The sequence below is a fragment of the Pygoscelis adeliae genome, unplaced genomic scaffold (genome assembly GCF_000699105.1).
Source record: "Pygoscelis adeliae isolate BGI_AS28 unplaced genomic scaffold, ASM69910v1 Scaffold117, whole genome shotgun sequence".
In the NCBI taxonomy this organism is placed as follows: Eukaryota; Metazoa; Chordata; class Aves; order Sphenisciformes; family Spheniscidae; genus Pygoscelis; species Pygoscelis adeliae.
This window is the reverse complement of record NW_008825270.1, coordinates 5,157,425-5,170,557: the sequence shown is the minus strand read 5'-3', so window position 1 is coordinate 5,170,557 and position 13,133 is coordinate 5,157,425. Positions and strand designations below refer to the sequence as shown.

At 40.9% G+C, this 13,133-nt stretch overlaps 1 protein-coding gene across 1 annotated transcript in view; it reads right to left on the bottom strand.

Annotated features, from left to right (window-relative positions):
- LRP4 (low density lipoprotein receptor-related protein 4) overlaps window positions 1–6,375 on the bottom strand; it is a 45,972-nt gene extending 39,597 nt beyond the window's left edge. The window contains exons 1-2 of the mRNA XM_009329747.1: window positions 6,186–6,375; window positions 599–745 (exon numbers count right to left, since the gene is read on the bottom strand). Of these exons, the coding sequence (XP_009328022.1) occupies window positions 599–745; window positions 6,186–6,375 (337 nt within the window). The remainder of the gene's footprint in view (window positions 1–598; window positions 746–6,185) is intronic.
- Window positions 6,376–13,133: the final 6,758 nt, after the last annotated feature.

Here is a 13,133-nt window from a genome sequence, read left to right as displayed (position 1 = left end):
TGTGCTAAACCCACTAAGAGTGACTCTTCTTATCAGTTCTCACCTAGCTGGGCTCACAGATGCTGACACTATGCAGATACACAGTAGCTGCAAGGTAACTTCTCTCAACAGATCCCAAGATCAATGAATGCTGATTACAGTGCTTACCTTTTCCTCCCTTCACAGGGCAGCCAGGACAGAAACTAGAATGTTACTTAAGGGGGCAGACACCCTCAATACACTTCTTCACACTGCTTATTTATTTTCCATTAATATTTATAGCAAACCCATATAATTTAGTTCACAGTTAGCGCTTTTGCAAGGGTGGGAAAAAAGAGGTATTTCTCTCTGTCCCTCCTATCACTCTAAAACATTCACGTCCAACAGCCATCTAAAACCAGCTGCAAAAGGCAGAGTTAGGCTTTCACTGTGCTTTATGTCAGTGGACACTGGCTCTGTTAGACTCTGTGTACTGAAGTCAGTCAAAAGTATGTCATCTACAGTGTTAAACATTCGTCATACAAAAACTAGGATGTGCCTTTAAAACAGAGAAGCACCTGCGGAGAAAAAGTTAGGACATTCAGTTTTCACAAACACAAGTCAAGAATGGTATTCTTACTGCAGCCATCTTCATCACTGTGGTCCCCACAGTCATTGTCTCCATCACATTGCCACTGAGCAGGGATGCACGTGCATTCACCAAAAGCACTGACAGCACATGTAAAATGATTACGTCCACAGGAGCATTCAGTGCTACTTGTAACACCTGTAAAGGAACAAACAAAGCAAAAAGATATTTTGAAGAGATCCTTCTATTTTAGGGTAAATGCGTTAAATACAAAGCGACATCACAATTTATCTCCATGTACACACTATATGTATGAACACATACTCTACTGCAAAAGGAAAACATTCACCCCCCTCACACTGTTGAAATAGGAGATCAAGTACTGTGCACAGTTTCCTGGAATGGGGCTATTTGAAGGCAACAGCAAATAGCAACCTGCCAAAAAGAGACTTGGGAATCAGTTAGCTGAAAAATAACTCACCACTAGTAACAATCAAATCCAAGGAATCCCAGGTATCAGAACACCCTTTTTATTTTACAGACTCAGTCTTCCCCTGGCGCACAGTGCTGCTGCTGCTCCACTTAGTTCTGACACCACAACAGAAGGGATAGCAAAGATTCTACTTCAGAGAGTTATCCAGGGTCTTCTCCAGACCCTGAACTTTCTAGATGAAAACCTTTTATATGTCACTGCTTTAGACGTTTCAGACTCCAGTGAAAGAAAAAAAAAAATAAATCCTTTCTTATTTATCTGTAGAGATTAAACTGTGACATTATCCTGTGCATAACTGACATTTATGAAAGCAAGAGAAGAGGATTTTGAACTCTACAAACTGACCAAAAGAAAATGCAGTCCAAATGTCAATATATAATCTGATAAGAACATTTTTTTCCAGCCTTAAAGTTAGCTTAAGGAGCTCCCAACCCTTTTTTCCCCTCTCCTAGCTACAGAACAATACTCTGCACAACTCTTGACTCTCACCCCTGTGCAAATGCAACTATTTACGATATTATCCCACACATTCTTTTAATAAATCTCTACCTCAAGAGAGAACAGGCTATAGCCCACCTCTCGAAGAGGAAAAGTCATGCCTGAACTTCTGTCTGACGTTATCTAGACAATCTATATAATCAATATCACTGTTAAACAAATGATTATTCTATCAATCAACAACCCCCCAGGCTAGTCTGTGACTGGATTATTTTTGCATGGTTCCTTCTTTCTGCAATTCAAACAAACCTAAAGCTCTCAGATTAAACAATAGATCATAAAGAAAGAAGTACAGAAGGATACCTGCCCCAAGTGGTAGTTATATGCATCCTGAACTATTTGCAGACTTTTTGATCTCATTTGTTACATCTAGTGTATCCGTGATGAACCATGAGCTGTAGCAACCCAAGCAAAAAAAAAAAAAAAAACCCCTCATAATTTCCTTATTTTCCCTTCTAATTGAGAAAAGCTATATCTACAAAATTTTATGTAACTATTCTGCAACTCTCTCAACAGCAGAATTCCCTCCAGCAAAGACATCCTTGTCCATTACAAAGACATTAACTTGTGCAAGTTAAGCTAAGTTTTAAGTTTAGAGGGGATGCACTTCTTTCTTGAGGAACAATTCCATCATAAGTTTCTTCTGCAACAAAACTGGCTGAGGAGGTTTCTGCCAGTCTCTGCTGCCTGCTCCCAACAAACTATTTTCCAAGCACATCAACAAGCTGCTGAATTAGGCCAACGAAATTGGTTGGGACATCTCCCTTCACAGACTGCCATGGGTGTAACAACCTTTTATTCTTTCCCCTATCTCTGCTACAAGTTCTTTTTAACAGGTTTAGTAGAAAACATACATCTCAAGGTATTACTGTATCTGCTACAGAAAGTGGCCAATATCTGGTGTTACAAGGGACAGAGGCAGGAAGAACATGAGATGAATAAGGAACAGAAAGAAGGAAAGGCAAATGAAAGAGGGCGGAGCGGTCAGATCCTTCAAGGACTTACCAGGTATGGCCAAGGCAAAGGCTGACTCAAAAAGACAGCAAGTGGGTGATGTAGAGTCAGAAGGCAAAAAAAGCAGCACAGACATCCCCTAAGGAAAAGCAATGCATCATCTATGCAACGTATCCGACTATTAGAAATAAACACCAGGAAATTCAGAAGAACCACAAACCTCCCCAAAAATCAAACAGGTTCCTTCAAACTGGCAGCACAGGAAATTCAGGACAAACCACCTTCTGCTGTTGCCTATCACTATTTAGAAAGGCAGAACTAGCTGTATATTGTATCCAAGGTAGCTGCTGTTTAAATCACCTTTTCCAAAGCAATTTTTCTACCATTATCCTCAACAGTACCCCAAAACACTTATCCCAGCTACTTTAAGCTCCAATACCCCTTCCTGTTGGAGTACACCAAGACGATCATCATCCTTATTACCCCTAGAAAAAGACAAATACAAAAGTACTAGTGACTGGCTCTACCTTGCCCAGGCTCCACCATGTCTTAGGGTAGCTTCACCAACAGGAAAGGATCAAACATCAAGGTAACCAATTCTTAAACTAGGGGAATATATTTAATAATTTCTTTCTGGATAAGCACAAATGAGAGAGTTGGGGAAAAAAGTAAAAGCTAGTTATTTTAGCTCCTGAATAGCAGCATGGATGTACAGCTCTGCAACAGCAGAGAAAGAATTAGTGCAGCTGTCCCAATCTGCAAACTGCAATTTCATCTGCTGTATTGTCAAACACACCGTTATCTTCAAAAGTTACTACTAATATCAGGTTATACATATATCCACACATGTATTAAATCTGTTCTTCCCACCTCATTAAAGTTCCTGTGTTCAGTCATCTCTGGTTTGTGTTTTTACCATGCTATAGAAACTGTTGGAAGCTGAAGGATACGTTATGACCCAGATACCAACACTCTCTCATATGCACTAGCCTATATCTGTAGTACTATTATGTGAGCATACTCTTCTTAACTAGTCCAAATTATGACCTTTGTGAGTCTAATCCTTTGTGATTTGTGACCTATAGGGTAAGTAACCTTCTAGTCATTACAATGATGCATTTTATAAACCATGATTTACACTAGTCTTACACTTGGACAAGTACAGCACATTGTTGTTCAGAGAGCACACTAATTCCAACCTATAAAGAGTACCAGAAGAACCAATCCTGGATGACTAGCCTTTATCCAGTAAAAAGAACAGGTTGAATGAAACCCTGGACTCCCTGCAGACAGCAGGAACTTTCTCAATTATTTCAATGCGGACAGTATTTCACCCTTGGTGTCCCATGATTACTTCCCACTGCTCAGAGCTCCAGTGACCTTACCCTGTGGTCCTGGTTTCAGCTGGGATAGAGTTAATTTTCATCCTAGTAGTTGGTACAGTACTGTGTTTTGGATTTAGCATGAGAATAATGTGATAACACACTGATGTTTTAGTTGTTGCTAAGCAGTGTTTATACTAAGTCAAGGACTTCTCAGCTTCCCATACTCTGCAAGCGAGGAGGTCCACAAGAAGCTGGGAGGTAGTATAGCCAGGACAGCTGACCCAAACTGGCCAAAGGGATATTCCATACCATATGATGTCACGCTCACTATATAAACTGGGGGGAGCAGTGATCACTGCTCAGGGACTGGCTGGGCATCAGTCAGCGGGTGGTGAGCAGTTGCAAAACTTGGGTTTTGTTTGGGTTTTTTTTCCCCCTGCGTTTTTGCTTCTCTCTCTCTCTCTTGTTGTTTTACTTTCCATTACTATTACTAGTATTATTATTATTATTTCAAGTATTAAACTGTTCTTATCTCAACCCACGAGTTTTCTCACTTTTGCTCTTCTGATTCTCTCCCCCATCGCACCGGGGCACGGGGGGAGGGTGAGCAAGCTGCTGTGTGGTGCTTAGTTGGCAACTGGGGTTAAACCATGACACCCTGTAACTATATCTGTAACAGTAGAAGGCCAGGAAGGATAAAGATGAGAAGCATGTTTTCTCCAACTCCCTCAAAGACAAACGGAAGTAGTGCATTTGGTGCAAGAAGCCTCAATGGAAAACTTACTCTTTAACATCGAGGTCTCATTAAGCATAGGGAGCGTGAGACAGACTAACCAAGCGCGCATTAGGGAGGAACATAAACCTCCAGTGTCACGTTTCAATCCCAGTTAATCAGGGCTCCAGGAACAGCATGGAAGTCAGCACTTGCTGTTCAGGCAACTGGACCAACAATCAAAGCAGACATATCTACTTACACTTCTGCACATTCTTCTGGAGCAGGAACAATGAGAGGTACCTCTAGGCTTAGCCATGACAAACGTTTTTCCTAAAACTTTTCATCACGCTGCAGGCTTGGACATTTTACCAACCCTGTATATTCAAAAATCATTTCACTTATGCAGGAGGCAAAAACCCAACGTATTTTAACAATGTAATATATACAAAACAATACACAAAAGCTAAACAGAGGCATTGCCAGGTGCTGAACTGACATCACTCAACTTTCCTGGCCCCTCTTGATACCTCATGTGACCACCACGGAAGTTTCCTACTCTCTCACTTGCCCATGGGTACAAGCAACCAAAATATCATTTTCACTATCTGTAGTTTGGTTCCCTCCAGATGCAACAGCAGCAGGATCCAGTAACCAAACAGTTTTCATAGCAAAGTATTATACAAACAGCCTCCAGATTTTAAAAACAGGAAGTCAGTCTAAACACAGGCCTCATACTTAACATCTGCCATCACCTTAAATTTAGCACGGTATGCTCAGTTTCTTCAGATTCTTTCCAAATACCCTCCCCATCTTCATGTTTATCTGACAAATGAAACATCTCCTGAGGGAGGGAGGGTTTCCTCCCCCCCTCCCCCGCCAAAGATAGTTAGGATCTTCGTAATTTTATGTCTAAAGTTGGCAAAACAGTTATGTCATTTCTGGCTGAAAAGCAAAAGTCAATAATCATTCTGTTATTTCTGCACATCTTTTTTGGGGGGGGTGGGCGGGGTTGCTTAAACAGTAAGTTGTTACTCTGCTTTTTGCTTTTTTTTTTTTCTTTTTTCCCCTCGGCAACTCTTCATTAGGCCAAATAATATAGCCCGAAAAGAAAAACCTAATATACAAAGCTTCATTTTGCTGATGAGGTCACCTGCAACCCTCAGGGCTATCAAATAACAGCCCTGTATTTGCCACAGATTCACAGAAACATTGACATTACAAAGGAAGCTTAAGTAGACAGAATAATTACCAAACTGAACTCTGTGGCTTTTGTTTTGTTAGGGACAGCAGATTTCTAGGGGAGAGTGAAAACACTGTTTCTTTTAAGTTCTGATGGCATGCTTTTTTCCAAAAGGAGAGATGCTAATTCCATTTTCAGTAAAAATAATGACAGATGGCAGCTCTTACAACTATTTTGTAGCAATTCAACCTTCTACAGGCTGTTGCTTCAACATGGAATCATATAACAGCCTAGATTGGAAGGGACCTTGAAAGATTAACTTGAAAGGTAACCTTTTGTGAGAAAGGGAGCCTAGATGAGATTATCTAGCACCCTGTCCAGTTGCACCTTGAAAACCTACAGCAATGGGGACTCCACCACATCCCTGGGGAGGGAGTTCCAGTGAATGATTGTTCTTACTGTAAAAAATTTACTTTTTATGTTGAGATGAACATGTTCCTGCTCTTCAGGGTCCATCAGCTCTGTAAGGCCCTGGCAGCATTCTAGCAATAGCAGGATTTTCTCACAGTCCCATAATATGGATGAAGTTTCCTCAAATGGATGTTGACCAAGAATACCACATGAACAACTGCCAAAGATCCTGCCATCTATGGTCAACACCATGCTGCCTTTCCACACTTTCTTTCCAGGTACCAAGAACTGACTACATAAGAGACTCTTCTGCTCCACACCACCCTGTTAGTTGCATCTTTTCCCCTTCATCCTAACAGAAGAATTCTTACTGTTTTTAAAGTAGTAGTAGTAAATTCACAGCCATCAGTTTCCTTGCACCATCCTGCAATTCTGCATGTACCTGTAACACAGGGTAGCACAGCTAGCCATGGCTAAGTATCCATTTAGTTCTTCTATACTGCAAGGAAAATAACACCAACAGGTTTAGAAAAACCAGAACTACAAAAATATTTGGAATGATTTACAGTTGCAGACTGTGCAGCTCAGAATCAGAAGCCTCTGGAAAGAACAATCACTCTTTTGGTCTAGGACTGAGTAACACATGGATCTGGGTTCCTTCTCCTCCATGGACAGGCATGTAACATCGCATTTCATGGCCTACAGAAGACCTCCAATGGAAGGCAGAGATCTTTCTGCAACCTCATTACTACAAGAGACATAACCAAAAAGATGACAGTACCAGCTATTATAATTTTAATCCTACCATATAAAAATCCTGGCAGAGGATAGAAGGTATAAGTGGATATTGAATGGGTGTGAAAATACAGTACAAATATTTGACAGTTACAGTGACAAAGAGGAAAAAATCTAGGACTGTGCAGAAGAACTGGAATATGAATAATGGAATTAAAGGGAAAATGAGAGAAAGAAAGTCCTAATAGTGACGGGCATAAGGCTGTGACTTTTTTCCCCCAAGAAAGTGTGGAAGGGTATCACCAGAAGCATTTCTGAACAAATTTGGACTAAGCATCAGAATATTTTGCCCTGGCTTCAGCAGATGCACTTCATTTCTTATTTCTGTATTTTAAGAACCCATGAGCATCTGATTGTTTATTTGGGGTTGAAATTAGTGAATTCTGTAGCATAGCCTTTAATAGCCTCTTTAACACCTTGCACACGTGTTGTTAGAAGATCTGTATCAGATACCATTTTCTCTCTTTCTCCACTTCCAGGCCAGGCTCACTTCTGCATTCCCATTACATACACACCTTGATGAGGGCCAACCTTGGATGTTTCAGATGGCCTTAAATATAGTTCAGTTGATACATTTTCCTTCTTCATCCAGCACTTCTCTGAGTGTTTCTATAGCAAAGCAGCTCAGCTTTCTTTGCTTGCCTATCTTGAGGGAAAATGAAAATTTTGGATTCCTCTCTCTTACCCAAATAGCAGTTTCCACTGAAGGAAAGTACAGTTAATCCAGCTTTAGAAGAGGGATTTGCTGACCATTGTTTAAGCCCAGAGCTCTGCTGGCAGACACAGCAAAGGCAACATTACAGCACAACAGTCTGATGTCAGAAGGGGCACCAGGCACTGATAAAAGCCAACAGTTTTCTCTCTTTTTTTTAACTCCCATTATGGAAGTATCTGAAGCAGTTCTGACTGGGTACCCACATGGTCTCCAAGTATTTGATGCCTGTCTAGCGTAAAATTAACCTCACTAGGAAGAGCAACACAAGTTTTCAAAGCTTTAAACAGAACTGTTTCAGTTTTGTTTGAGAAAGAATGTGATAGTGGTAAGGTTAAAAAAAAATTAATACACACACACACACACTACAAACCCAAAATAACAAAGCCACATCAGCCAGAGAAGAGAGGTTGAAGAAGAGAGGCCGAAGATGTTACAGCTTTTTGGTAATTGAGTATTGTGCCTACTTTGGCAGTCTCCAAGTGAGGATGAAAGTTTCCCAGGCTTAGAGGTTCCCCTCTCAATTTGCAAAAGCAGGGATATCTCAGTCCAGAACCAGCTCGTTCTCAATTAAACACGTGGCTGAACAAAGCTCTAGGGAGAGGCATGCTATCAAGCACAACCACCCTTCAGTTCTCATATTAAACTGCACAACTATGCAGGTTAGACGTGAAAAATATTAGACCACAAGGAACAGGAAGCATAAGGAAGAGAAATTCCACAGGGCATCTGCTAATTAGGACCTAAAGAAAATAAGGGGTGCAACAAAAGCACAAACTGAGTTAGTGTTTGGTGCAATGGGTGTATGCACGAGGTAGAGCGAGACTGGAACAGAAGCCATGTTTTCAGAAAGACCGCATGGGTCAAGAGATAGGAGGCCTTTAAAAACATGTTTGAGTCTCTGAGGCCCAATTCTGATCCCACAGAAATAAAGACTACCAACCCCACTGAAAACCTTACCCTGCACCCAGGGAATAGGAAAGCATTTATAGAAACAACTGTTGAAAAGAAATACTGAAGAAGGATTTGATTTGAACATAGAAAGACTGAAGGATCAAGAAGCAATTGTTACAGTTCCTTCTCCCAAATCCTTCAAGTCATAAATAAACACCTTGCAATAAACAAAGTGACCATAACCGAGGTCTCTAGAGAATCGTCCTAACTCTATCCGTATCTTCTACAGCATTTGACAAAATTACTTCTCCCCCTCTAGAAGCGGGGATACTGCTATTACGTTAGCACAGTGTATTAAGGTTTAATGTTTAGTGTGTGTTTCTATATATCCAGAGTCTTTGAACAGAAGGTGCAGCTGAAGGGACAGTATTATTGCCATGAAATCCTAGTCAAAAACTAATTCAAATTGGCTGGGCTACCAGCACACACAGATCAAAAAGTCAGCTGAAGGACCATAAACAAAAGATAATTAGAAATGGCAGCAAGTCAAGCTGCAGGGGGTAGAGACCGCTAGTAGGTATCACAGGGATCAGCATTAGATCCAGTCCCATTAAATAACTTCATTAATGATCTGGAAGAGAGAGTAAGTATCATGTTAAAGGAGTCTGCAAGTGATACCAAAATAGGAAATATTCTTCTACAGCACCACAGAGGAAGAAGTAATAATATAGAAAGGACCTTAGAAGATTAGAATTATGGGCAGGAAATTAAGATTCGATCTTTAAAAAAAAATTTTTAAAAGCTAGTGCATCTGGTGGAAAATAATTTTAAACAGATACTCAAATGGAAAGAAAAATCTGGGATGCAGCAATGCCTGGAGAAATGAAGGAGCAATAATAAAAGACAAGCTAGCCATTGGTTTATGTTATGACACAATATGGCAGCCAAAAAACTACTTTAGGCTAAATATGCATAAATGTCACATCATGGAGGAAGAAACTTTCTCCCTGTGCAGAACTGGAGCATACAATTGAGTTCCACACTGAGGCCGATACAGGGAAACTAAACAACATGTTCTAACCACAGCACAAAATGTTTATCAAAGGTGTGTTACGGCACACTGCTCCCTCAAGACTTCAAACAGATTCTGTTTGAAGCCTGAACCAATGTTGTATTTTTTTTTCCCCTGCTGACTATTTAATCCTTGAAATCAGACAAAAGGCAACAACTATCAATTCTGTGCATTTTTTTTTTCTAAATAGGACTTTTATTATCCCGTTTCCTGAGCAACCCCTCAGTTGCCTATGGAAATAGCTCATGGTGGACAATCCATGAAGTCCCAGTATAGCAACAGGAACCTTTCAACCACCAAAATCTCAGCCCAAAGTCCCTGTCCAAAGAAATGCAAGAAGTATCAGGTAGACGACAACTATTTCCAAGCGACTGAGGAATTCTATCAGGTGAGGCCAGACAGAAGAAAGTCATATCTGAGTGACTTTTCCCCCCTCTCTTCAGATTCCTATGCAGTTCTTTCCTGGTAACACCAGAACTACTCTGTAAGAACCTGGTAAAACATCTTGACTCTACTTTCCAGATCTTTTGGCTGAAATGTGACCATACTGTGATGCTTTTTGCATATTTACTTGCCATTAAATGGCAAATGCCCCACTTTCCCTAACTACAAGGTTCCCTCAAACATTTGCAGCTGGCAGAGGAGTCAAAAACGCAGGTTTTGTTCTGTAGCTCCGCACGCCTGCCAATCACTGCTGCCATCCAAGAAACAAGCACTGTATCAGCCTTGATTCAGCCTGCTTCAGGTGTCATGTCCAATGTCAATAGAAATAGACATCTTTTAGAAAGGGCTTTGAGCCTTTCAAAAGATCACAATTCGAGACGATGGTTCTCTCATTCTCTCTACAAGTGTGTTCAAAAACATTAGATAGTTGGAGCATCTGTTTTCACCTTCACAGATTCTTGGTAAAACAAAGACCACAGAAAGTCATGAGCTGCAGTATACCATCTCTGACATTCTGCTCCTCACCTCCAAGGCCCTTACTGGAAGGTTCAGCCTCCTAAATCCTTTTAGCCCATGTATTTATATTTTCTCTGTGGAATAATTCATTTTTCCTACATATAAACTTGGATTCCAAGGAACAAGAGCATTATGCTTCCCACCTTGTGAAATTTTCCTCCTGTTACTGTTAAAAGCATCCCTTCAGCCTTGGCATTTCATTATCTGTAGATTTTCTTTCTTAAGCAGAGAACATTTCATCCATATTGTATTATGAAGTGCAGAGTGATACCTGAAGGATGCCATCAAGAAACATGCTTTGCTGATTTTAGGCTGGAGTGGCATTTCCTTACGTAGCTGCAAGCTCCTGTGCAACTGCATGTCAACGAAAAATCCAAGGGACAGATACAACGTCCTCACCCACAGCACTAAATTACTTGTCATGCAGGGCCATCCCACTCAAGCACATTAAACAGAAATGAAATACCACTCAGAAATGGACAGAATAATAAAAGGTTGCTGCTGCATAACATAATTCAGAAATATCATCACCCGCTCTGGAACAGTGCGGGAATGTTTAGCTGGACCACCAGGGCCTGGCAGAACTACGTGACTCAAACCCTTTCAGAATACACACATGCTAGACAAACACTTTAAAATACTACCTTAAGCCTACATCATGCTTTGTAAGAATTAGTCACCTCAGCAACATGAGACACGTAACTTTCCATTTCTTTCACTGTATTTTATTTTTTTTAAACCACACACTAACAACCTCTATCCTTTCCTGTCCCATAAGGGTTGTGAACAATTTACTGCTCATTTATCATGAATCATACAGTACAGTAGACACTAAAATTTAGAAAATAACGGCACAACAGCAGAAATGTTACCAGGAGACCTTCATGATACCAGACAATTGCTAAATGCCAGCTAGAGAAGCAACCTGCTGTTTTAAAGAGATAATCCATAGGAAAAAGGTACTTCTGATGTTTTTCACCTACTCTAGTCACCAGAGAGTTTCAGTAGCAGGACAGCCCTTGAGAACGAAGCTTATTGAGCAGTCAGAAATCCTTCTACTATATCAAAGTTCATGGAGATAAGCTACAGATATTGATTAGGACTAGTGAAACACTGGAGTTTGTTTTCCCAGTTACAGGACAGAAAACGTTGGTATTTTAAGTTCCATAGGCTTTCCTTTAACTTTTCCATTACTTCATAGACAGATGGATTTCTCTCATCCTTCTCTTCTGCAAATAAATTAAAATGAGGAAACAAAGGGAGAGAGGCACAGAGACATAAGAGCACTACTGGCATTTGTTGGAGAATACAAGGGATGGTCCGAAGGAAAAACCTAAGCAGCTTTGATTCATATGCATCTTAGAGGATATTTCTGTGACAGGATGTTGTGGTTTAACCCCAGTTGGCAACTAAGCACCACACAGCTGCTCACTCCCCCTTGCTGCCCCCCTGGTGGGATAGGGGAGAGAATTGGGGAAAAAAAGTAAAACCCATGGGTTGAGATAAAGATAGTTTAATAGGACAGCAAAGGAAGAGAAAATAATAATAATAATGATAAAAGAATATACAAAGCAAGTGATGCACAATGCAATTGCTCACCACCTGCTAACTGATGCCCAGCCCAGCCCAGCCCCGAGCAGCGATCGCTGCCCCCTGGCCAACTCCCCCCAGTTTATATACTGAGCATGACGTCACATGGTATGGAATAGCCCTTTGGCCAGTTTGGGTCAGCTGTCCTGGCTGTGCCCCCTCCCAGCTTCTTGTGCACCTGGCAGAGCAAGGGAAGCTGACAAGTCCTTGACTTAGTATAAGCACTACTTAGCAACAACTAAAACATCAGTGTGTTATCAACATTGTTCTCATACTAAATCCAAAACACAGCATTGTACCAGCTACTAGGAAGAAAATTAACTCTATCCCAGCCGAAACCAGGACACAACAGTTGATGTATAAATTTGGGGCAGCTATGAGATCCATATCCATGTTTTTAAAATTTTGGACAACCAAAGTGCACTTACTCCCCTAAAGGCAAAGCACCACTTTAATCAAATGCTGCCACTTACAGCCTTCAGAAGGAAGAATTTGGGCAAAGCAGGCTCTCACCAAGTCCCTAGGAACAGACCCCTGCTCTTGCTGCTATAGACAGAGTTTTGTGAAAGGGTTGCTTCAGTCACTGCTGTCCCTCAAGTGTACCGTACATCTACTCAAGTTAGCTTTAAACTAGCTAACTTGGGGTTTGGTGGCAGTAGATCACAAAAGCACACAGCTGCAATCCACCTGCAAAAGTCAGCAAAAGCAGCAGAGTAAATACTTGAAGCAAGTATCCTACAGTGAGCCTTACATTACCTCAGCAACAGGAGCACCCAAAGTTTACTACAGTCACAGCAAGGATATGCTCTGTCACTTCTGGGAAACAACCTGGAAAAATCAGAACTTCAGAGCTATTTCAGAAATTCTGAAGCTTTGCAATCCTCCCCCTTCACTGAATGGAGATGAATGCAAGCAGCCTACGACACCTAATGAAAAACAGCTTGGCATCTGTCACTCATAACAGCAATATAAGAAAACAAAGGTTTA